Raw genomic sequence first — 25162 nt, forward strand, 5'->3', positions numbered from 1 at the left:
GACTGGGCAATGATACCACTCTCCAAGCATGATGTCTGGTGGGCAGTGGGCAACCTGGACAAGGTATGCAGCTGAAAGGAAAATCCTGAGGGAAGTAAAGAGGACAGAGAATGATCAGACTCTGTAAGATTAAGGTGCAGCAGCAAATTCTACTGCAGGAATAATTCATAACGTCAGAAGCCTGGAAAGATGGCGATAGGCTGGGAATGGATGGTTTGGAAGGCCAGGGCCAGTGGTCCAAAACTAAGGTGATGGCTACCATGAGAGGCAAATGCCCACTGTCCTCAGAGCCTGGCTGTGTGATGCAAGGCTCTAATGGCTACAGGATCTGGGGAGTTGGGACAAGCCTTAGAGAATATCTATTCCAATTGTTCCCACAGTTTTTATAAATAAGTCCCTATTGTGGTACATGCCTCCCTCCCTCCATGGGCTCAGTAAGGAGGAAGATTGTGTCCACCAAGGAAAATGCATTTATCATCATTCACTCCGCTATGTGAATTATTCGAACCTATAACTAATTTCCAAAGAGAATCTGTTCCAAGATTAGTTAAGGCGTACAGTAGTAACCTGATACAATTCCAGATAAACTTGCTGTTTTCATTTGCATGCACAATGAAATGTTTAGTCTTATAATGAATAGTTTATAAATTTGTTTAGCTTTTTGAAATGTTGAAAATTGCTTGGGAGCTCTTTTTAATTACCTTTAATTACCCTAATAGATCCGGGGCTTTGGGTTAGGAGTCACTGATCTGGTACAAACATCTCGTTTAATAGAGGAATAAACTGATGTCCAGAGAGGTGCAGTGAGTGCCTTATGATTGCATAGTGGCTAGAATTCAAGCTTCTTAACACCCAGTATAATGAAAATTCCCTTAAAGTTATAAGAACTTCAAACGTATCATATAACACCCAAATGCATGCATAACCCTTTACAGAGAACTGTTTAATGAAGGTTTCTTTATAAGTAGATTTTAAAATGAGTAGGAAAATGGCTGTAAAGATCACCATCACCAACTGGATGGTAAACATTATTTGTTGAGGCTTAGACAATAAAGGCAGGGAAGTCAGTTTCAAATTACTGATCACCTATCCCAGTTTACCTTAGTTCAACAATCGTGGAGCGAGCACAGTGCAAAGTGGTAGGATGACAGAGACGAGGGAGACAGAGCCGGTGGGGAAGACAGACAAGGAATCAGACAAATGTATCAGAAAAGGGAGGTGTGTGAAAACAGGAGCCCAGGAAGTTTTATGTGAGCAGTCTATCAGGAGTTTCGGTATCAGTAGATACTGCAGTTCTGTGGAACCACAAAAGAAGGAGGAATTATTTCTGGAGGGAGAGGGAAGGCAAGCATCGCTCAGGGGAGGTTTCACAGAGGTGGTGCTGTTTCAAAGGGCCTTTGTTAAGAGGAGTGAGATTCAGGCAAGTGGATAAAAGAATGGGGGTTACAGACAGAGGGATCAACTCATGACAGCCACAGGTATACGGGGACCCCACCTCTAGCCCAAAGGGTGACTTTGGACAATATAAAGTGTTTGTTCCTCAAGACACTCTATTACCGTGTGTCAGAAAATTGTTGCTAACCACGCAAAGCCATGGTTCTGTGAAGGTGAATGGTCGCCCGGTCGCCCCCTGTGGTCGCACGGTGTACATCTCCTTCCAAGGCAAGCAGAGGCCCTGGGTCTGTGAGTGTATTAAACATCAATCAGAACTTAGACAGGGCTGTGTCATAAAGAAAGACGTAGCAGAAGCCTGCACCACGGAAGGAGACAGACTGGCTCTGGCAGGCTGAAGGAAGCCACCACCCCAGATGCCCTTTCAGCATATGAGCAGTTCTACCTAAACTGTATCTCTCCCATCACAGCACTAAGACCGCGGAGGGAAGCCTCCACTTATCAAGGGCAGCCACAGCTCTTTTTCCTTCCATCTGGACCAAACAGCTTTTCCAAAGCCCTTTGGGCCTGTTCATGCACGCAGCTGAAACACATCTCTTATTGATCAACTGCTCGAAGGGAAAGTCCCCTGAAATGCACTCTTCCTTTTGTGTCTCGTAGACCCTTCAGCATCACCATGCTGTTCACGAAATTTCCTACATTGCAAAGGACATCACCGATCACCGCGCCTTTGGATATGTTTGTGGAAAGGAAGGGAATCACAGATTTGTGGCCATAAAAACAGCCCAGGCGGTGAGTACCCCATCCAAGGAGGGCGCCTTTCCTTATAACTTTAGGGGACAGCACGGTCTCACTGCTGGTCTGAAGGCCCACTCTGATGTATGACTAAGTGACGCTAATGCTCAGCTTCCCGCCTAGGAAAGATAAACAGCCTTGAAGCAAGGAAACTCGCTCATGCCTATCCTTGGTGGGGTTGTTTTTCCTAATGGGTGTTTCATAATGACTAATTATTTTTCTTTCTGATTAAGCTGGATGGAGGCACAGTATACAGATAAGTTTCCTTGTGTTCATAGCCTCATTTAGAAAGAAAATAAGAGAAAACAAATAGCTATTTTGCATAAAGCCTACCCTAATTTTATTGTATCCGAAATTACTAATAAATAAAAGCATTGCCTTTTATGCTTATGATTATTATGAATTTGCAAATATAATTAGTTGAAGAAATGAACTTTAGCCTAGACGCAATTTGCTAAACCAATATAAACAAGGTAGAATTAATTAAAGATGGAACGCTTTCAGTTCAATCGAAAAAGGAAGGGCTGCAGGTTGTAGCCAGAAGAAACAGAAATTAGTAGTTGCAACTAGTCCCAGTCCCTTATTAATGCTTTTTACCACCTTTTACTCCAGGCTGAACCTGTTATTCTGGACTTGAGAGATCTCTTTCAACTTATTTATGAATTGAAGCAAAGAGAAGAATTGGAAAAAAAGGCACAAAAGGATAAGCAGTGTGAACAAGCTGTGTATCAGGTATGCCTGTGAATTTATACTGGTTCCAGAGAAGTGTGGGGCTTAAAATAAACAGATGTTAAAACTGACAGTCAGGGCTTTTCCTCCTGCCACCAAGTAGAAATAAATAGAGATGAAAGGTTCCCATCATCTTTAGATGAAAAATTTCCCATGAAAGGAAATTATAGGCACCTAAAGCAAGCCATTAGAAATGGTCCCTTATTCTCTGAAATTCTAGATGTGTAAGAGAAAGTGAAATCTTGAATCAGAGGATGATTTCAGGGGAGGAGAACAAAAGAAACCCAATTATTTTTGCTATAGTTACAAGGGGGGGGGGGTGAAGGTGGATACAAGGGTTTTGGTTTTTTTCCTGTGACCCACCAGCCTATCCTACCCGGAGCTGGTTTCTTTACTGTCCTGTAATTTCTGAATACAGTCTCACGTCTCTGCCTTTCTATCCTCTGCTGCGCAATCTCCCTTCCCTCACTCTGCTGTAGACAATTCTGGAAGAGGATGTGGAAGACCCTGTATACCAGGTAATTTCTGAAACTAGTTGGGGTTTTAGGATCAGGAATGTCTGGGCCTGTGCTGTAGTCATGTTTTCCTAGACCTGAAGCATCCCCAGAATGCAGAGCCCAGAGAGGGACCAAGGTGATTTCTGAGGGTAAGGACGGCCATCCCCTTCAGGAGGGAATTTCCATAAAAGTGAGAAGTTTGGCCGGCATCAATGACAAGGGGTTTGAAGATGCACTTCTCCCTTCTTGCCCTGCCTTAGCCCCCTCCACAATCTGTAAAAGTTTGATCCCAGAACTGAATGTTTTTGAGAGTCTCTTTAATGTTCTGAGTTCATGAGAGAGACTGAATAATGAAGTGGTTTTCCCGAGTTAAGAACTGGAGATGGGAACTGACGTTTTGACGACATTTGAACACAAACCCAAAGGATGGTTTGTAAGCTTTAGAAAGGCTGTGAGGAGAGTACTTTCTGGCCCCCGATCAGCCAGGCTGTCCCTCGGATTAGCTGGCTCCTGCCACAGGGGCTGTTGTAAGGAGGGTAAGGAAGATCCTACAGACATCCCAGCCCAAAGCGTTCTCTGGATTCTCTCCAAGGCTGCAGCCCAGGTGTGGGTAGACAGACGCTTTCTCTTTGGTTCAAGTATGTGCTCTGTTTAAACAGATGCAGAAAAAAAGGCAAGAGGGGGCCTCTCCTGCTCTGTGCTTATTCCCACGGAGAGAAAGAAGCCCTAAAATGTACTTGTTGCACATAAAAGAAAACCTAGAAATTATATTTCTAACTGGGACATACATAGGTTACAGATGTGTGTGTCACCTAATCATCTATGTGAATGCATAGTTTCCCAAAGAAAGCTGGTACTGCTATGACAAAAGTAAAATCATATGGCTTTTCAAGGGTAATATACTATGCATAACTTGAAGCAGGAGTGTCTAGCTTGTACGGCAAACAAAAGTCAAAGTTACGCCTTATGACATGCCCTGCTTTACAGTGCATGCTGAGAACATTTCTTTACAGTGCATGCTGAGAAGTATTTGTTTGTATTTTGAGCTCAACCCTGGCTAACTGGCTCACAAAGAAGGAAGAATATTGTCTTTGTTGAAATGGCCCCATCCATTAGAGTCTGAAACATGCACATGGAAAATTTGATCTTTAGCATTTAAAACTGAGAATGTACATTCAGGCGATGGTTATACGATGAGGGAGTTTGGAGTTCTGAGCACTTCAGAATTGGCTTGGGACCTTGAGCCTTAGAGAGCAAAGGAAGGCAACCGCTGTGACCCAAAGTTTACAAAGTTGGGACCCAGGAGTTCCCAGAGGACTCAGCAACACCAGCACAAGAAGACATTACTGAGATACATGCCACTGAATTAGGAGGTTCTGTCTCCAGAAAGATCTGCCAGGGCCCTCTGCAGTCATCTCCAAGGACTGACCCTCAGACCTTTGCCGTTTCGTTAGGAAAAGGCAGGAATGTTCACGGGCATCTGGTATTTCAGTAATTCAGTGGTCTCTCTACGGTATTTTCTCTTGTGCCTGTTTCTTTAATGCTCACTATGATTTGTATCTTGAATTCCAAATGCTTGTGTTTCCTCTTTCTTTTTTCCCCTCTGATCTTTTCTCTCCGGCTGCTCCATATTAGTACATTGTGTTTGAGGCTGGACACGAGCCAATCCGTGATCCCGAAACGGAAGAAAACATTTATCAGGTATAAAATCCCTTCCCTCTGTCCCTTACAATCGCACCCCTACCAGTACATGTACTGAATGAGGTCTGAAGGACCAAGTCTCTCCTCAGGTCTTCCCCTGTTGGTCACTCCAGGCTTGTTAAAATACTTCCACATGAATTGCTTCTAGTTCCCCATTCAATTTACCAGCCATGTTCACGCCTTATTGCTGAAATGGTTAATGGCCAGTACAGTGTTTTAGTTTTTCATGGAGCTTAACTATTTTCAGTTGACCCCAAAATCAAACATTCCATTTTACGAAAGTAATCCATTGGAGGGCTGTTCTCCATAATAGAGTAGGATCCTTCGTAGCTCAGAAGAATGTGCTCATCAAATTTATTTAGAAAGCTAACCACGCTACTGAAAATGAAGTACAAATTCACAATTGCTACTTGAAAACAACATTGGGAACATTAACTGAATAAAATGAAATAAAGCTAAAGGTTTTACCTCTTCTGAAGGGAAAGTAAATTAATATTCTTAAACGTCTGCTTATGTGAGATATCATGAACACACTTTTAACTAGTTTAATTCTCACAAGTATGCTACAAAGTAGGCATTCTAATCCCACGTTTACAGGGGGAAACCGAGACTCAGAGAAATTGAGTAGCTTTCTCAGGACTATAGAACAATTTAGAGCTAAGATCTAACCCACGCAAGAGTGTGAAGGCAAAACTCAACGCTTCTTCCCCCATGATTTCCATCAAAGAGTTTGGAGTAATTGCAGCATAGCCACACATCAAACAAATATGACGACCTCTAATTTTTCACTAATTAGAATTTTCATCCTAATTTGAATATAAACATTATAGAAGTAGGAAAAGTTTTCATGTATTTCATAAGTGATTTTAGTTTTCTTAATTTATTTAGTTGTGTGGTCTGTTATTCTGCCTTGGGCATGCATTACTTGCTTAATAAAAGTGAAACAGATTCTCAATTTCCATCAAATGCACAGAATTCTAAATGACCTAAATATAATGTTAGCTCAGTTTAAAGCAGCCCCGTGGTATAATAATCTAAGGACAGTTGACCCTTGAACAATATGGGTTTGAACTGGATGAGTCCACTTATACTTGGATTTCTATCAACATAAACCTGTACTGTTTTATCTTTGCTTGGGCATCGTGGGTGCAGAGGGCCAACTGCATGCATTGATCTATGCCATTTTACACAGGGACTTGAGAATCTGCTGATTTTGATATCCACGGGGATTCCTAGAACCAATCCTCCATGTACACAAGGGAGAGTCAAATACAGAATGGGGAATATACTCAATAATTCTGTGAGTCTATGTCGGGTGTCAGATGGGTACTGGACTTATTGGGGGGGATCGCTTCATAGAGTATATTAATGCCTAACTACTGCGCTGTATACCTGAAACTAATACAAAATAATATTGAATGTCAACTATAATGAAATATATGTAATATATAAATATATATATATATATATATATACATATACATATATATATATTTAGTGTGTGTGTGTGTGTGTGTGTGTGTGTAAAGTACAGCATAAGGAATATAGTCAATGGTATTATAATAGCTATGTATGATGTCAGAGGGGTAGTTGACTTGGGGGGGGTTATCACTTTGTCAGGGGTGTAAATGTCTAATCATTATGATGTTTTGTACACCTGAAACTAAAAAATGAATAAATACACAGATTTCCAACTACGTGGGGGGTAAGTGCCCCTAACACCCATGTTGTTCAAGGATCAGCTGTATTTCTATCTATCTGATCTGTCTGGATTGGATTCCAGTGTGAGGTGATGCTTCAAGGGTGGTTTAAAATCATCACATAAAAAGTTTCTGTCTTCAGACAAGTTATTACAAATTGTGTATTTGTCCTCAGTGTCAGATTCTTAAAGTACAACCTTGCAATATCTGAATATGAGGCCAAAGGAACCATTAACCAGTATTTCTCTGAAGAGAGAGCACCTTTACAAATAATAGGCTTTTCGATACAAGAGGTTTCTGACATTCAGATGTAGCTGTTGGCAGGACTTCCATTTTGCCCGGTGGGGGACTGCTGGGGAGGGGTTTTAGGCAAGTGGAGAACTGGGTTCTAGTTCTGCCTCTGTCACCAACAACCTTTGGCTGAGTGGTCGTGGACAAGGCCCTTGCCCTCTCGGAGACTCAGTTTTCCCAGTAACAAAAATGGGGAATAATTTCTCCCTCACTCACATGTTGGTGTGAGAACCACACAAGCTCACATGGAGAAAGTAAAGAAGAGGCTTCATCCTGGGTCACACCGTGAGTCCACCGTGTGAGATCCAGGATCTTAGTTCAAGGACCACCAAACTCAGCCATTAATTCACCTTGTCAAGTTCTTTTCCGTCTCGGGACCTCAGTTTATACATCTGAAAAATGAGTGAATAAGAATGAAGAGGGCCGGCCTGGTGGCTCAGGTGGTTGGAGCTCCATGCTCGTAACTCCGAGGGCTGCCGGTTCGATTCCCACATGGGCCAGTGAGCTCTCAACTACAAGGTTGTCCGTTCGATTCCTGGAGTCCCGCAGGGGATGGTGGGCTGCGCCCCCTGCAACTAGCAATGGCGACTGGACCTGGAGCTAAGCTGCGCCCTCCACAACTGAAAAACTGAAAGGACAACAACTTGAAGCTGAACAGCACCCTTCACAACGAAGATTGAAAGGACAACAACTTGACTTGGAAGAAAAAAAAAAAATCCTGGAAGTACACACTGTTCCCCAATAAAGTCCTGTTTCCCTTCCCCAATTTAAAACAAAAAAAAAAAAAAAAAAAAAAAGAAGAAAAGAAAAAAAAAAGAAAGAAGAGTTTCTCAGGCCAGGCCCTTTTCCACTCTTTGCAGCTGGTGCCTCAACATAGGCCTGTGATTCTTTAGTGTAGTATGTTGGCTGGCATTACAAGGCAACAAGAGTCTTAGAAATGGGGTGAGAGGTGTGTGTGTGTGTGTCCGTGTGTCCGTCTATCCATTTGTCTCTGGTAATGTTTATTGAGTGCTGATTGTGGACTGGCTCTGTGATTGCGGGTTTATATGCATTATCTTATCACCCCTCACAACAACCCTATGTGAGTGGAACCATTATTCCCACGTTATAGGTAAGGAAAGTGAGGCTCACGGCGTCACAGAGCTGTAGGAAGTAGAACTCCCCACTCACACCCAGGTCTCTCTGACCTCTGTAAATAAATAAATTAATCCTGAGGCCCTGTTCAGCTCAGAATAGCTGACGCTGAGTTCCTCAATTAGATTCTGTGTATGTTTTCAGTCACTATCTAAAAATCACACTTGTTTTAACACCTCTGACCTCCCCATCTTATGTCCCTCATTACCAGGAAGGTACCATTTAAGAGAATGAATATTTTATTGCCCTCTATTAGAAAGGCCTCTGGTAATTTTCCTCTCTTGCAATTGCCAGTCAGCTGGGCCTCAATTTGCTTAACAAGAGATAAGCTCTTGGTCCTAAAGATAAGGCTGGGCTTTTAAGGAGCTGCTATTTGGTACCTCATTTGTGTGTGTGTGTGTGTGTGTGTGTGTTTGAACAAAAATATTTTGTTTTAATTGGGGTAAAAAATTTAACAATCTTGAATTCAATATTTAATGTGAAAATATTATTCTCTAATTTAATAGATCTTATATTTCTTTTTTTAATATTTTTATTAGTTTCCAGTGCACAAAACAATGTAATAGTTAGACATTTATCATTTATATCCCTCACACTGTGTCAACTCCCCTCCCTCCATCTATTACCCCTCTGACATCGCACACAGCCATTACATTTCCACTATCTCTATTCCTAATGCTGTACTCCACTTCTTGTAACTATATATGTAGTATATATATATATACATATATGTATGTATATATATATATATATATATATATATATATATATATACACACATATAAAATTGTAGTTGATGTTCATTGTTGTTCAGCTTCAGCTTCAGGTGTACAGTGCAGTGATCAGGCATCTACATCATCCCCGAGGTGGTCTCCCTAACGAGACACGTGTCCATCGGATACCCTACAAAATCTTGTGATTTTTTTTTTTAAGGGCCTCCAAGTGTTCCATAGCTATTCCTCCTGAATAGATTGCACTGTTTCTCCTAGTTCTGGGTTGGCCCAGTGTGGTCTCAGATTTCCTTCCATGCCCTGTTTTCTGGAATGAGTCAAACAGACTTGGGATCTAATCCTTCCACTATTTTATGACCTTGGGTGAAGTACATAACTTTTGTATCTCAATTTCCTGGGCTATAAAATAGGGATACTATATTATCTGCTTCTAGAAGTGATGTGAAGATGTAAAGTGATGAGAGCAGCACCTGGTGCCTCATGGGTTCTCTGTAAATGTTACTTTCCTTCACATCCTAGCATCACCGGTATCAGATGCTGCTTAGGACGTCTTATGATGATGTATTAACTGAACTAGAACATGACTTACTCACCTCATGTTGTCAGCCCAGCGGAAAGCTGCCGCCTCACCCGACTTTGCGATTTATAACTCCAGCCTCAGGGAGGCAGAGGCTCTTGAATAAACCTCTCTTCGAGGATCAGTAGTCTCCTTTTCCAAACGGGATTAATAATAGTAATTGTCTTTCTCTTTGCATGCCTCAGAAAAAGTGATCAGCCGTCTTTAAAACAACACAGAGCCTCACAGTACAAAGCGTTTTTACACCTCCCTCAATTTTGACCCTTCTAGTCACTTGGTGCAATAAGAACAGCTACAATGACAGTCATTTTAAACATAAGAAAATCAAGTCTTCCAATTTAAGTGCTGGGCCCAAGGCCAGAGGCTCTGCTTCTAAACCCAGTGTTCTTTTGTCCTTTTAACAAGCTTCTCGCATGAGCCATATCTCATCTTTCTATGCAAGCGATCTCCAGTTTTGTTCATTCAAAAATCATTTTTAATCACCCACAATGTGTCACGTATCATTATTTTAAAATGATTAGTCTCTAGTCCTGTGTCACCCAACCGGTACACTGCCTCTCTACACTATTAATATGTTGCTCAACCGAAAATGTCTTCTGTATCTACAGTACTTAATGTATAGTTGTTAGTCACATCTATTAAGTCGTCTTTCAAACAGTGTCATGGATGGAGCGCCTAGCATGTTTCAGGCACGTGGGGATGTAACAGCGACCACGGCATGGTCCCCACCGGTACTTAAGGAGTTTGTAGACAACTCCCTGGGTGTTCACAACAACCAGATGAGGAAATTCAGGTCAGAGAACAAAGTGACCTCTGAGGTCACCCAGCCCACAGCAGAGCCAGGATTAGGATCCATGTCTCCCACCTCCTTTTGGTCCAGAACTGTTATCACTGTACAACATCGCGTTACTGAAATGGTCTGCAGACCACGTGGACCAGCCAGGGGGAGATGAGAGCCAGGACCGAGAAGGCTCTTTCTGCTCTTTGTCTTTTGAGCATCTCTGCCAGTGTTCTGCCCTCCGCACACACGTGGTAAATGTTTGGTGCTTAGACATTTCTTGTTTAACTAGTATTTGCAGATGGGGAAACAGGGATAAGAAAATATTCGCCCTGCCCTCAGCAAGCGTACAGAGCAGTGGGATACAGAGGAGGAACAGACAGCTACACTGCGGTTTGAAAACTCCCATGTAAGATAAAGCACATTTTACACTCGACTTCAGTCGTCTGCTTATGTTTCCAAGTCCCCAGTAAGACAAGGAGCTCTGTTCACTCAGGGGTCATATCTATCTTGTCCTTCATCACTGTTCCAGGCACCGCACAGTGCATGACACATAATAGGTACTTGGTAACTTTTAGTTTTTAATGAAAGGATGCACTAGAGGGTTACAAGAGTACAGAGGACTGTTCAAACTAGGCTTGGAAAGTCAGGCAAGGCTACCAAGAAGATGCCCCAGCTGAGATAAATCTTAAAAGACAAACAGGCAAATTTATATCTCACCCATGGCAAAGCCAAGCAGAAAAGCTTTTTCAATTATTCACAGTTTGGGTTTATCCATCCCACCGCTTCTCCATTTGCAGGAATAATTGAGAGTCAGCAGCAGTTCAGTTTGCTAAGTGCCCACGGTAAGCAGTGAATTACGGGCAACAGAAATGCTGTTCGTTTTGCTCAGGAAAGGGCGAGCTGGTAGAAATAAAAGTGAGGGCTGGTAATTTCTTGGCCCTCGTTAACAAGGACTCTGTTGACATTCTTAGAGGATTCCTTTTAGATGGACCCCCGTTATCGGGAGCAAAGAAATTACATTCTTCATTGGCTACCTGCAGACGAAAGTTTGCAAGAGCAGCTCGAAAGTGCATCTTCTGCACAGCCATGCTCACGCATAGTCCTGTTGTCTGCAGCGCTGTGCGTGAGCTTCTGGGAGTGTAGGACGTGATGTGAAAGAAAATGGAGCACCTGAAACAGCTGTGGGAATGGGGAGCACAGGCGAGATGCAGCTGTCTGTGTAGTGTACTTAATGTGTAGTGGTTAGAATCATTTCATAGCTAGTAACTCATTCTTTCAAAAAATCTTATGTATAGAGCACCTGGCAGGTGCCAGACACATGGGGATGTAATAGTGACCGCGGCACAGTCCCCACCGGTGCTTAAGGACTTTGTAGACAACCCCCGAATGCTCATGACAAGGTTAAAGGCTATCTGCCCAGCTCAGCCTCCTGGCTTCCGTGCTCACCAGAAGCAGGCCCCTCTCCAGGCCTCATTTTCCTCTCCTGCAACGCAGGGACAGTTGTCATCCTTACCTGATTGACGTATCCTAAGGCTTACGTGAGAATGTACGTAAACACAAATGCTTAGACCCGTGCCTGGCACGTAGAAAGTGTCCCATCAATGTGAGCTCATACTGTTAGTAATAAATGTCCTGTTCGGTAGCCAGAAAGAGCTGGGTTTGAATCTGGCCACTTTCTAGCTTTGATGCCTTGAACAAATTTTCCTAACATCTCTGAGTCTCACTTTCCACTGTTTACAGTGGAGAGTATAATACCAACTTTTGGGGGTTATTATAAGGATTTTAAATTAAATAAGAGTGAAAAGGACAAAGGGACTCAAGGAATAAGTTCAAATTCTTATTTCTCTCAGGATAGCATGGTTAGCTGGCCCAAGCCTAAAAGGTATCCTTTTTTCTTCACTATTTTCCACATTCCCCTATGGAACATTTACCCAGCAGAATGCCTACTGGATGTTAGGTCCTGCGCCTGCTCTTGTGGCGCTCCCAGGCTGATGGAAAGAAAGACAGGTTATCAGACATTTATAAAACCGATGCCGGCTGATCCCACCAAAGGAGGTGTGAGAGAAGCTCTCGGGGTGCTGGGGAAGAACAGCTAATGACTGCTTTCAATCTGGAATGTTTCAGTACAAAGGCCTTGATTGACAAATGAGAAAAGTATTCAATATATCCACTGTTGTTACTATTATAAAATGTGTTCATATACATATCTATATAATACATAAATGATAAAAGAAGCTATCATTCTAACATTTTACACTATTACGGTGCCTAATAGTTTTTGGTTGTTTACTATCTGTTTTCTCATTTGATCCTCACAATAATTGAAGTGAGAAAAAGAGCCACCGTGTTTCCCCTAAAATAAGACCTAGCCATACAATCAGCTCTAAGGTATCTTTCAGAGCAAAAATTAATATAAGATCCAGTCTTATTTTACTGTAATATAAGACCGGGTATAATATAATATAATATAATATAATGTAATGTAATGTAATGTAATGTAATGTAATACAATATAATATAATACAATATAATATAATACAATATAATATAATACAATATAATATAATAAATATAATACCAGGTCTTTTATTAAGTTTTGCTCCAAACGACGCATTAGAGCTGATTTTCATGGAAACAGGGCACTGGCACCCATTTTATAAGAGTGAAGCTCAGAGGAACAAGTGACCTGCTCAGGGTGTTACAGTCACCACATGGCCCAATAAGACTGGATAGATTAGTAAGAGAAAAGAGGGAGGGTAAAAGATACAGATACATGTTTTTAAAAAATCGAGATTGTCCAGTTTCTAGTCTTATGCTTTTCATACCATTTCTGGCCCTTTTCTTGAACAAAAACTTTTGATAATTATCAGATGGCTTGTACAGATGCCCCCAACAGAAAGTGTACTTTGTACTAGGACCTTGATATTTGCTGTATTTAAAATAGTCCGCATGTCAGTCTTAGCATTGAACAATTTAACCTCAGGTACAAACTGTTTTTAATCACTTTGGGCGACTCCTTTTAATCACTTTGGAGAACCTCCCTGGGCCTCATTTTGTGAAATGAGGGCTTTTTTATCCCCCCACCATGTATTTCTGAAGTCTCGGCAGCTTCTTATTCTGTGATTCTATAAGGAGCCCAATGGCCGAGACAGCCTGCAAACATTTGTTAAATGATTTACACACCCTTTGTCCTCATCCAGTTTTCCTGAGGGAAGGAGCCTGGCCTCCTGCTTTCAGAATTCCAGCAGCCCCTTGGAGTTGGCTCCTGGGACCTCAGGGGCTGTTCTCATACATACTTAGCCAGCTTGGCATTGAAGGCTGTTTGCTTGGTTTTTCAAAACTGGAGTACCAGAGTGTTTTGACTGTGTCGAATTTGATTTTTTCCATAGGTTCCCACCAGCCAAAAGAAGGAAGGTGTTTATGACGTGCCAAAAAGTCAACCTGTAAGTGTAAGTATATCTCCTCTCTACAGTCAGGTTCCCATGACCTGGATTCATGTTGAGACTGTGTCTACAACTTGAGGAAAGGAACCCCTCTTTTAGATAAGTGTCTCACCCCATACGGCTTTGCAGGGGACTGTATGTTAGGTAACTCCTCAGGGATCGGAGGAAAGGGGGCATAAGGGAGAAATGGTGGGGCTGAGGAAGAGCCAAAGATTTTATTATATCTGGTCAAATGGACAGGCGGGGAGCAATGGCTTGGTTTTAGGAAGAGAGTTGCCCATCCAACTTGAAAGTGGTTGAGACGTTTCAGAGGGACAATAGAAGAAGGGCTGGCCAGGCTCCGGCCAGTGGGCAGAGCACAGTGGAAAAGGCCCTGTGTAGTGTGGGCTTACCAAGGACCCAGGAGGTCCACTGCATCCATTTCCCATCTGCTGGTGGGACTCCTGGAAATGCGAGAGGGAAAGGAAATTTCAAGCTCTGTGGTACCGTGCTGCCAGCCACGTCTAGGTGCAGGCCCACATTTGGGTCCTTCCGTTGGCACACAGAAGGCGACCTCTATACATAATTGAAGGAGTACTGGGGAACCAGCAAAGACTCCTGAGCAGGGGGACATGAGATTTTGCCACAACCTATGCAAAAAAAAAGGAAAGAAAGAAGGAAAGGAAGAAAGAAAAACTAGGCTGTTTAGTTACTATTGATCTTGTTCCGCTCAACAATGGGTGGGAAGAGTACAGGCTTGAAGTCATGTAGTCCCTCAAGTATCCCAGCTGTGGTCCTAACAGAGCTGCTCTGAGGCTCGCTGACTCTATCTGGAGCATGCTGATCAGTTCGGACCCCACACTGTAGGAGACATAAAGATACACCAATATGTTTCAAGATCAGATTGATAAGGGGATTTGAAACCCCATCCCATGAGGAATAGTTGAAGGTCCTGGAAATGTTTGGCCTAGAGAAAAGAAACCATGGAAACTGAAATGTAGAGATGGGAGGCCAAAGGGCCATGTACAGAAAAGGGATTATAGAGTTCTGTGTTAGCCATGTCGTAGAACTGAAACCAGTGGGGCCACCCCAAGAAAGCCAATTCCAGCTCAAATTGAGGGATGACCTTCCCAAGGACAGAGCTGTTCCAGGGTGGAAGAGCTGGCACCTAAGAAAGTGTGTCCCCCATCATTGGAACGGCACAAGCAGAGCCTGGAAAACCACCTGTCACAGAGACTATGGGGGAACTCAAACATGGAATGAGTAGAGGGGCAAGACTCTCCCCTCTGTAATGTCTGAGTTGAGAGTCTTTCTCGTCTGTTCCTACCTCCCCAGTCCCCACTCCTCTTTTCCCTTGTGAAATTTCTTTTTGATCAATGTCCATTTCTGTGCCCTACTCTGCCAATACCTTGAAACCACCATACCTGACCTAAATACTGCTTCTGAAACCCAATACAGGTTAGTCTTAATGAAAAAACCTACCCAAATACAGACCCCTTTTCAAAACCTCGAATCTGGAATAGAGTAGAGAACACACAGAGAACTGCTCAGAGAAAAAGCTGTTTTTCTCCCTGACGCCTTTGTGTTTAATCAAGCCTCTTGTCACTGACACACTGGTCTTTCCTGTTTCAATTTGGTCCAGCACCCGTTACACAGCTCCCTACAATTCAATTTGTGCTGAAATTGCCTCACTTGCCCCTAACAGGTTTAGATACGTGAGGAAACGTGCTTCATTTGTCGCCTTTGTTTTTGTGAATTTATTAACCAGCCTGGCCACACCATCTAAAAAATATCCAAGCTCTTTAGCCTGACAAACACAGCACGCATGTCCCGGCTTCGGCCTCTGTCTCTTCCTGGTCCAGCTCTGCATAGCTCCATAGTTTCCTGAAGGAGGCACATCCTCCCCTAACACCCCAGCTTAACTTCAGGCTTTGTGCTCTCAGGGAATCTTTCTGGACTTTTGCTCCAAGCAGGATCAGCAGATCACGTTACCTTTGTGTCCTCACTCCCTGTCATTCCTCTATGCATAGGCCATACCACACACTGTCAGATTCCTTACCCCATTACGTCCAGGGGCTTCCCGAGGTCCTTGCATTACCAGAAGCAAGCCCAGAGCCTGATACATGATAGCCAGGCATGACACAGCCAGGAGGAGTATTTAATAAATACATGAATGACTCTACCCTGCAGTAAGAGTTTATGAAAATCCCTGGCACTTTCTGGTAATGGGACTTCCCTGTTTTTCTGACTCTAAAATAGTCATTACAAGTCATAAGGTTTCGTTGGGAAACATCTGGCCTCCCTGAATGATCTGTAGTGGCTCCCAACCCACTATTCCCACACCGTCTGCCTAGAAGCGTCTAATGGTGATGATGGCTTTTCCATGAATGATTTCAACATTTCTAAAAGCTGAAGAGAGGCAGCAAGTAAAAAGCACAGGTTTTAGTGGAGAGATGGATACAAGTGGAACCTCAACTCCTGCTCTCACTGCCTGTGGGATTTCTGACAAGTTTCCTTGTCCCTCTGAGTCTCAGGGTTCTCATCTACCAAAGGGGTTATTGAACCTAACTTGCAAGGTGATTTAGAGGAGAAAGTCATATAAGTATTGGAAAGTTGGTCCCACTTGCCTAAACCTCCCAGAGGAACTTTAAATGCCCCATGTCTCTCCCTCTTCTGGGATCTTGCTGTCCTCCAGGCTGCCTCCTGATGGGGACTCCTTCGCTAGGATACTTCTGTGCTCTGAAAAATCCCTGTGTGATCTCACTGTGTGCTTCCTTACCACCTGCTCCTTAGTCTGAAAGACAACAACCAAAGTAGTGAATGGGAAGCAGCTTCCAGGTTGTTTGGGGCTTCCACATGTTTTCCACAAGAAGGGAAACTGCCCAGGGGACTGTTGCTCCTTTTCTTCCTTGGGTCCAGGTCTACACAAACCCCTGATAAACAATTCAGCGACGGACTGTCATTGAGGAAAACCACAAACCAGCCCGCAGTGATCTCCAGAGCCACATCTGAGTATAGCTCATCCTAGCCACCCCCAGAGGGTCCTTGAGCAGTTTCTTCTATCTCTAAGCTTTAGTAGCATCACCTGTGAAAAGAAAGGAATGCCTACCTTATCACTTTGTTTGGAAGGTTAAAGGAGACATGTATGTAAAACCCAGAACAGGGGATATGGAGTAGATTAAATGAGAACATTTCCATTTGTTGCTGTTACAAGCAATGCACCAGCAAACAGTTCTCCCCAAGCAGGGAGATTGTCAAGTGTCCTACGAGACTACGCTCCTCCTTGGGGGGAAGCCTTTCTTACCCCAGAGTCTTCGGCCCCTCTGGGATACCGCTTTCTTCTCTTTGCAATGATCACAGTGGGTTGTTGTTTTCTCTTACTGTGTCCGTGTGAGCCATTGGACTTTGAGTTCCTTAAAAGCCTTAGCTTTGAGGTTTGTAATAGTACCTTCCTTAGAGTTTTTGTGTAGAGACTGAATGAGCTTAAATACAAGAATCAGCATAGTGCGTGTACAGAGGGATTATTTAATAGCTGTGAGCTGTTATTCTTCTATTTGTTTCCCCTACTTTTCTGTGAGCTCCTTGACACGGGAATCACTTTTAATCATCACTATCTGTAATGTAACTCTTCTTGGAATCTCTGAATTCTTTACGATTTTGATGGCAGGCTTGCCCCCGACCCTCAGCCCCCTAAAAAAGTGAGCACATGTAAATTTTTGTAGCCCTTAAAGCTGATGGGTCCCTCCATCTCAGCTGTGTCCGAAAGATTGGCTCATCTTCACTCTCCCATGAACACAGATAGCCTCAGTAAGGTGACATATTTGATGTATTGGGGCCTCCAGAGTTTCAGGGAAGTAGAAGTTAGAATTCATTGTGTTTCTTATTGGTCTCACCTACCTCAGTGCATCAACTTATGGGAGTGAAGTTTTGTTTCAGTTAGCTGGCCCCAGGTCCGGACAGAAAGCTGGTTCCATCTCCTTACATTCCTCCCTGAAATTCACTCATCCCTACCCCAATGTAACCCCACCTCGCCACATAACCTCAGGATACTCACCTGTACTGGTCCCTTTCTTGTTCTTCTTTCACAAATAACACGTTAAGATGCCCTTGTTTGCTTATTTTCATTTGGGCCTGTGTTGTGCCCTTCCAGTAGATTTGTTCTTAGGGTTATGCTATGCCCTCCTGCACCTTTACCTAGGAACTCTGAGCCAAGATTAATCCCACTCACTCCTGGAAATATACATTTCATCTCTTCCTGGTCAAGACAGCTGGAAGCTTTGTACAGAGACTAATCTTAAATCCATGGGTATATTTTTATGTCAGAGTCTGTGAAATCCAACGGCATATATGCTGGCTGACAGGAAATGTTAGATGTCTAGAGAGTCAGGGAGGTTTCAGGAAAGAGGATATAACTTGGGCCAAGCTTTGAAAGATGGGCAGGATTCCAACAGGCAGAAGAGAAATGGAGCACCTTCTAGGCAGGTCATTGAGGTGCCCCTGGCTCCTGTGTCCATACTGCCTGGAATTACCAGCAGCACTCAGAGTGGATTCATTTATCATCAATTTCCATCTCGAAGAAGTGGGGACATGCAGGTGGTCTGCCTTTCTGCCAGCTGAGAATGCTGGTCATGTTCTTTAGACAAATATCCTGCCTCATCAGGACTGTCAAAAATGCATATTCCTGAGTGCAGAGAAGGGTGTCTGCTAAACACCCATTACTGCATTCATTATTTAGTGCTTTTTGCACTCTGTTAGGCTTTGGAGACAAGTCTCATTCCGCAGTGGGATCTCAAGTAAAGCAGTATAGTCACAGGCTGCTGACGTGCCTATTACAGACCCTTTTGTGCCCCACGACTTAGTTGAAACTTCTGTGAAGTTTTGCATGAGAAATACTGGGCGCTTTTCTTCTCGCCTCCCCTCCCCTTTCATCCCCCCCTTCCTTCCCCTCCCCACCCACTTCCCTTATAATATTCTTATGGCTGAAAAAGATCTTTTATCTTTCACCTTATAATTGCCCAGTTTAAAAGCCTTTTATGTAGTTGTATTAGGCATAAAAGACTTTCTAATTATCAGTGATAACTTTTTTAGGCCTTCAAAAGATTCTTAAAAGTTTGGCATAGTGGTAAATAGAAAGGACGCAGGTTGTCAAATTGATAAGTTGGATGTGACATTAATTTCCTTTTGATGAAACATGGATTTAGGAATTGAAAGGAATGAGCAGAGCCCCCTGAGATTCTTTCCTCGCTTTAGGTGTGATCTTTGTCAATCGCTTTGACTTTCTGACATTCATTTTCCTGAATGGAAATGACTACCTTCCTCTACCAGCATCTCGGGGCTTTGGTGAGATTCAGAAGGCAATGCGAAAGTGTTTCCTGTGACGATGAGGGCTTGCTTTTATAGACCGTGGGTAAGTAAGGACTGAGGGACAGTATGTATCAGTTACCTCCACATATTTTATGGGATGTCCTATGATTAAGAAGAAGGCCCAAGTTTTATGACAAGAGAGAGCAACTCTGGGCTCAATCTAAGAAAGAAATTTCAGACCATCTGAGCTGATTTTCAGAGGAAAATGCAGCGTAGTGAGGTCTCTGTCCCTGGGAGTAATCAAATAGCAGGTGAATGGTTCTGTAAGGGACACCTGTGTTATGAGGGTCACTGTCGTGGTGGACCTCAGAATAATTTATCTTCTCTCACATTCTATTTGCCCCCATGTTCATGATGTCTAGGATTTGCCTCATCATCTTACTCCCAGTATCTCAGCTGCCAAGCCACACATCCTAGAGGCCCCTTTCTGTCTTCATCATTGTCACTCTGGCTGTAAAGTCACCCACTCTGACGTAAGTTGTGGCATTGCCGAGGATAGAAAGAAGTTTACCAAGTATAATAACCAAGCATGGGGCATAGAGAGAGTAGGTGCTTAGAAAATCTGTTTCTCCTTAGTTTCCTTCTGGAGAGCTTGAAACCAGGGCTCTACATCTGTCTGCTGTGTCCTGAAAAGGAGCCACACTGGCAGAAACTGATCGAGACCTGAGGTTTGCATTTGCAGTCCAAGCCTCCATTCAGTTCCTCTCTTTGTTTTATAGTGTTAGGCCACCAGCCAGATATACTAAGAGGATAAGGCTGAGTTCGCTGTGGAAACAGCAGGTGGACCTCATTGCACATCTGCTATGTGCCATGGGCAGTCTAGGCTCTGGTCTCAGTTTCTCTTTCAGTAATCCCAACCCTGGGAGTGAGAGGTTACGTAACTGGCCCATGATCACAAAGCTGGGACGTAGCAGAGCCAGAATTTGAATCCTAGGTTCTTCTGACTCAGGTACCCACACAATTTCCACCTAAAACATACTGCCCTTAGTATTAAAGAAAATGCAAAGCCCACCGTCTCCTCACAGTTACCCTAATCGGAATTAGTACTCAGGCTTCAGCTCCCCCCACCCATCACTCATTGTTTTTGTCTTCACAATAGCACAGCCCACAGGAGGCCCAGTCCTCAGTTGCTGGCTGTGAACACATCTCTCCTCCTTTAGATTGAGCTCCATGAGTCGTGCCCATGTCTAATTCATTCCTGAACCCTCTCTCTGCATGGCGCACTGCTTTCATGGTCCTGATGTCGAAAAGGTATTTGTGAATCACAAAGAACAAATTTCAATGGAAGCTGCCCATCTCTGAAGATCAGAAAGCTTCTCATTTTGCCTTCCCTGCTTCCCATCCTCCAAACGCCTGTGTGTTTCTGATTGAGATCCCGGTCCCCCAACAATCAGTATTCAGCTGATTTTCCTTGCCCTAGATTTAGTTCATTTTCACTGCTGCAAATGCAGGAAAAAGTCAATCCATTAATGTGAACAATTTCTCTGGACAACTGTTCTCTACACCCCCCCAGCCCCCATCTTTCATGGCAAATAAATTTTCATTCACAATTCAGCAGTTGGTTTTTCCTTTAGTTTGAAATCTGGATCAAGATGTTGCATAATTGGATTAAATCTAGTCTGAACATTTGTCAGTTTCATTTCCTCATTAAGCACCGCATTGTAGAGAAATTATAATTATCACAACGCAGTTAACATAGATGTCACACAAGAGGAGGTCGTCCTGAAGTGAGGAAAAGGAATCTGAATCTCTCTATTCCATTAAATGGAATAGAATTTTGATGTTTTGATGTTTCTGACACGGCCTTTCTTTTAGCTGTCCTTAGAAATGGTCCTCAGATGGAATCCTAAATTCCTAGAATCTTAAAATTAGTAGGAACATTACAAGGGGCTATATGGTTTAGCCTCCCCAGCAGTGCAAGAATCCCCTGAGAACATTTCTGAAGTGCAGATGAACATCTCTGACTGTTTGGCTTCTGCTCACATACCTACAGTGACAACCCTTCATGACTTGTACAGTCTCAGAGCTCCAATTGCTAGAAAGCCCTTCTTTTTGTGAGTTCCTTACAAATTCTGTTCATTTCTCCATTCATCCATTCGGCAAATAGGTACTGAGAACCTCCTATCTGCCCAGTAGTGTTCTACTCACTAGAGATATAAAGATGGATAAGACTGGCTGCTTAAGAATCTTAATGGTCTCAAGAAGACAGACATAAAAACAGTTACAATCGGTGTAACCAAGGCTGCAAGGGGCTGTGGACATGATGCTCTGGAAGTGTAGTGAAGGGCAGAAAACTTTGCTGAAGGGAGTTGGGTGAGGTCTTCGCGCAGGGAAAGGAGTCCGAGTAGGGTCGTAGAAGGCAGTGGGAGTTTGGCACTGGAGAAAGTGTGGAACAGTGTTCAGGAAGAGGGAACCGAATGTTTAAAGGCCCTGAAATGTGGAAAAGCCTGACATAACCCAGGCTGATGAATAGACTAGGGTGGTGGGACCACAGGATGGCTCCATGGGAACAGGAAACAAGGATCCCAAGGGAAGCCAGCCCCAGTGAGCGAAGGGCCCGAAATGTGATGCTCAGAAGCTGAGATTTGTTGGGAAGCCACTGAGGCTTTCAGGTGGTAGAGTGACACTTATTAGAATTGTGTTCTTCAACATCAGTCTGGTGGCCTGTGGCAGGTGGCTTGGAAGGTGGGGAGACCATTAAGAAGCTCATAGAATTATATATGTGTATCCATCAGGACAGAGTCAGGAAAACAGAGTCTACACCAGGCAGTTTTATAGAGGGACTTTAATGTGGGAAACTAGTTATGAAGGTGTTAGAAGAGCTGAAAATCCAAACAGGGTACAGCGGGGCGACCCAGGTTAGTAATAGTAAGAATTCACTGCCGTCCCTAAGGCTGGAAGGAAGGAGGTGCCATTTGCAGAGCCCGGGAGCTGGGTCTGCCAACATCCCATTACTGGCTGGCAGAGGGAGCTGCCCAGCAGGGCTGAGGCCATGGAGAGTTGGGCCATAGAGAGTTGAGCTGTCTGGCGGAAACTGAAATCACAGAGGAGACTCTACCACTGCCAGAATACTGCCAAGATAGCAAGGAAGAATTCCACCACTTCTCCCTTCCTCCCACTGTCCAATTTCTGACCACTGCCTCCTGTTGGCCAAAGCTAGGAGGAAGTGGATCGGCAAGGGAGCCTGGGCAATGTAGTTTACAGGGATCAGCCCCTGTCATATAGCACAGAGCAGGGGGAGGGCAAGAATGCATCTGAGGACAAAGAGGTCAAAGGGTGGGCAAGTGAGGACCACTGTGGGTCTGGCCTGAGAGTGGGCCCTGTAGACCCTGCAGAGAGAAATTGAGAGAGAGAGAAATTTGAGTGGATGACGAGAGAAAATCTGGAAAGATCTGCTGATGTGTGTGGGCAAGGGGAGACAAACATGAAATCTAAGCTACCTCCAAGGTGGCAAGCTTTGGAAGGCCAGGCGATATGGACTGACTGCCCTGTCTCCTCTCCTATAGCTCTGTCATTTACATACGTGCTCTGCACCTCTAACTTCTGAGAGTGTGTGTGCTTCCACCTGTCCATCCACTGTCTTCAGGTTCTTGCCAAAGACAGCCATGATGCCTTCCATCTTCTTCTCTGTTCTCGGTCCATGACTCTTGTTTTGGCTGTGCTACATTATTACTTTGAATGATATGTGGCTCTTCCTCCCAAAGTTGAAAAACTGGGCAGTCATGAATGGGATCAGAATGGCTCACTATTACACCATTCCTGAAATTTGTTTTCCACAAATATGCATGTGAAAGGGGATAAGTGTTTGCATAAGCAGTTGCCTGTTCTAGCATTTGCTCAGTTGTGTGTTGGCCATAATCACATCCATATAAAACAATGATCACTCCGTTCCTCTGCGGAAATCCCTACCACTGGTCTCCTAGAGGAATGGCCTTCCAACTTTTTTCATAAAACCCAGGAACCTTCACTCAAGTGAAATGTGCCCGGTAACCTTCTATATAAACAGAGGAAGGAAGTGGTTGAAACTGGGTTGAAGGCTACATACTTGGAAGCCCTCCCTCCTACCTACTCTAAAGGCAGAAACTTCTGGAAGAGAAGAGACCCGGAGAGGGTAGTGTGAAAACCCGTGTCAAAGGAACCCTCTAGTCAATTCCATGGGTGGGAGACATGTGAGGAGATCTTCACATTTTTCCTCCCATCAGAGGTGTTGTGATTCTATCATTGAATTTGTGAACACAGATTGTGAGTCCACTCTTTAAGAAGCAGTAAAACAGCAGAAAGAGCAAGACTAAGAGAAATTAGTCCGAGTTTTACACTTCTTACCTATCTGGCTCCAGGCCAAGTGTTTTATTTTTTGGATTCTCCTTAGTGACCAGTTCATAATGCGAGGACAGCTTCTTCTCTGGGTTCTTGTGAGGATTAAATAACAGGTGTGATTGCTCTTGTGTTTAGCACTGTACTTGGTACTTTAGTTATAAGCGTGAGCCTGGTAGCCTGACTGCTTGGGCTTGAAGCCTTTCTCCCTCAAGTCCCAGCTGTATGACCTTGGATGGGTGTTGAAACTTCTCCGTGCCGTGGTGTGTTCACTTGTAAAATGAACATAATGACTACAGTACCTACCTCATCGAGTTCTTTAGGGGACTTGGATCAGACAATACACGTAAAACATTTAGAGCAGCACCTGGCACCTAGTAAGTATGCAATAAATGTGAGCCATAGTTATTTGTATGAGCTCTTATATGGACAAAGGACTGTACCAAGTGCTTTAAGAGATTTGAGGATGAGTAAGACCTGGCCAAGCCACTAAAGTGCTTTTAGTTTACTGTAGGGAGTAGCATGCAGAGTGAGGGGCTAGAGCACTTCCAGTTCCCCATGGCCAAGCAGTCAACAAGGTCAAGTTTAACTCAAGGACCTGGGATGGGGCTGAACCTGCAGGGGAGTGCCGTGGCTCTGGGGCAGAGATAACACACAATTGTAACTACCAAATGTTGAACACTCCAAGAAAGGGACTCTGATCGTCATTTAATTCACTACTTCAGGACTCTCCCAAACCACTGTAAGACGTCAGTCTCTTCTCTGCTGTAAAGTATCCTGAAGATCAGTGAAGTTAAATCACTTAGCACAGCTGCACGAGGTATCACTAAGAATCTAATCCAGAGCTCTCTGACCCTAAAACTAGGGTGACCTAGCTGATCATCCAGCCTGGGTCACTTTTGAAAGAAAAATGGGTTTTCTATTAACAATGACAGCAGGGTACTAGGCGGGAACAGGAGGTGTCAGGCCAACCAGGACATAGGGCCACCCTCCCCAAAGCTATGGAGTGCTCTTCCTGCTGGGTCGAGCTGTCTCTAGCACAAAACACAGCATGATTTCAAACAGGAGGCAGGACGCACCTATCCATCTTGTTCCTGCAACTCTTTGCCAGAGTGCTACCTGTGCTGAAGCAACGGCAGTACTACCCCCAAGAAACAGGTGCACCGATGCATGCCTGCGCCTTCCGTGGGCATAAATCAGGTCACTTGGAGATGTGCTACGTGGTAAGACAATGTGATTCAGGCGTATCTAACTCCTGTGGCTGTCAGTCTATCATTATTCCTCTATTACAGACCATTAACATTCGCAGAACCTTAACTACCGCATCTCTAATGAACAGAGCTGTAATATACAGTTTCCCCATAAATATCCATTGATGCTGACACTCACTCTTTCTTGGTACAGTAATTCCGCTTTTCTGGATAAATTATGGTGAGGCTCTTTCTTTCTCCCTGTCTGCTGTTATTCACGGTTACAGAAGAATGATGAACAAACTCTAGTTGTAAAAAAAGGAGAAAGAGATAAATGAAGGACCGTGGAGAAGAAGAAAATTTACATTGGTGCCAGTTCCAGTCCAAAGCATGTAAAACCTGTTTTTGCAACGACTGAAAAAGGAGACGAGAAGTGGACATTTGCTGAGCATTTCCTGGGGGGGGGGGGCAGGGTACGTGTGCCTTGCTCTAGAGTCTGTATCTAGTTCAGTGACCCCCAAAAACTGCATTGCCTACTGGTCGT

At 43.7% G+C, this 25162-nt stretch overlaps 1 protein-coding gene across 7 annotated transcripts in view; it reads left to right on the forward strand.

Annotated features, from left to right (window-relative positions):
* DAB1 (DAB adaptor protein 1) overlaps positions 1 to 25162 on the forward strand; it is a 1094927-nt gene that overhangs the window by 1024350 nt on the left and 45415 nt on the right. For 5 of the 7 annotated variants that reach the window (XM_081055475.1, XM_081055476.1, XM_081055479.1 and 2 more), the window contains 5 exons: positions 2053 to 2184; positions 2800 to 2919; positions 3396 to 3434; positions 5049 to 5114; positions 13718 to 13777. In XM_081055475.1, the coding sequence (XP_080911601.1) occupies positions 2053 to 2184; positions 2800 to 2919; positions 3396 to 3434; positions 5049 to 5114; positions 13718 to 13777 (417 nt within the window). The remainder of the gene's footprint in view (positions 1 to 2052; positions 2185 to 2799; positions 2920 to 3395; positions 3435 to 5048; positions 5115 to 13717; positions 13778 to 25162) is intronic. The other 2 variants (XM_081055478.1, XM_081055481.1) reach the window with 2 other exon arrangements.

Source organism: Rhinolophus hipposideros, assembly GCF_964194185.1.
Source record: "Rhinolophus hipposideros genome assembly, chromosome: 8".
Classification (NCBI taxonomy): Eukaryota; Metazoa; Chordata; class Mammalia; order Chiroptera; family Rhinolophidae; genus Rhinolophus; species Rhinolophus hipposideros.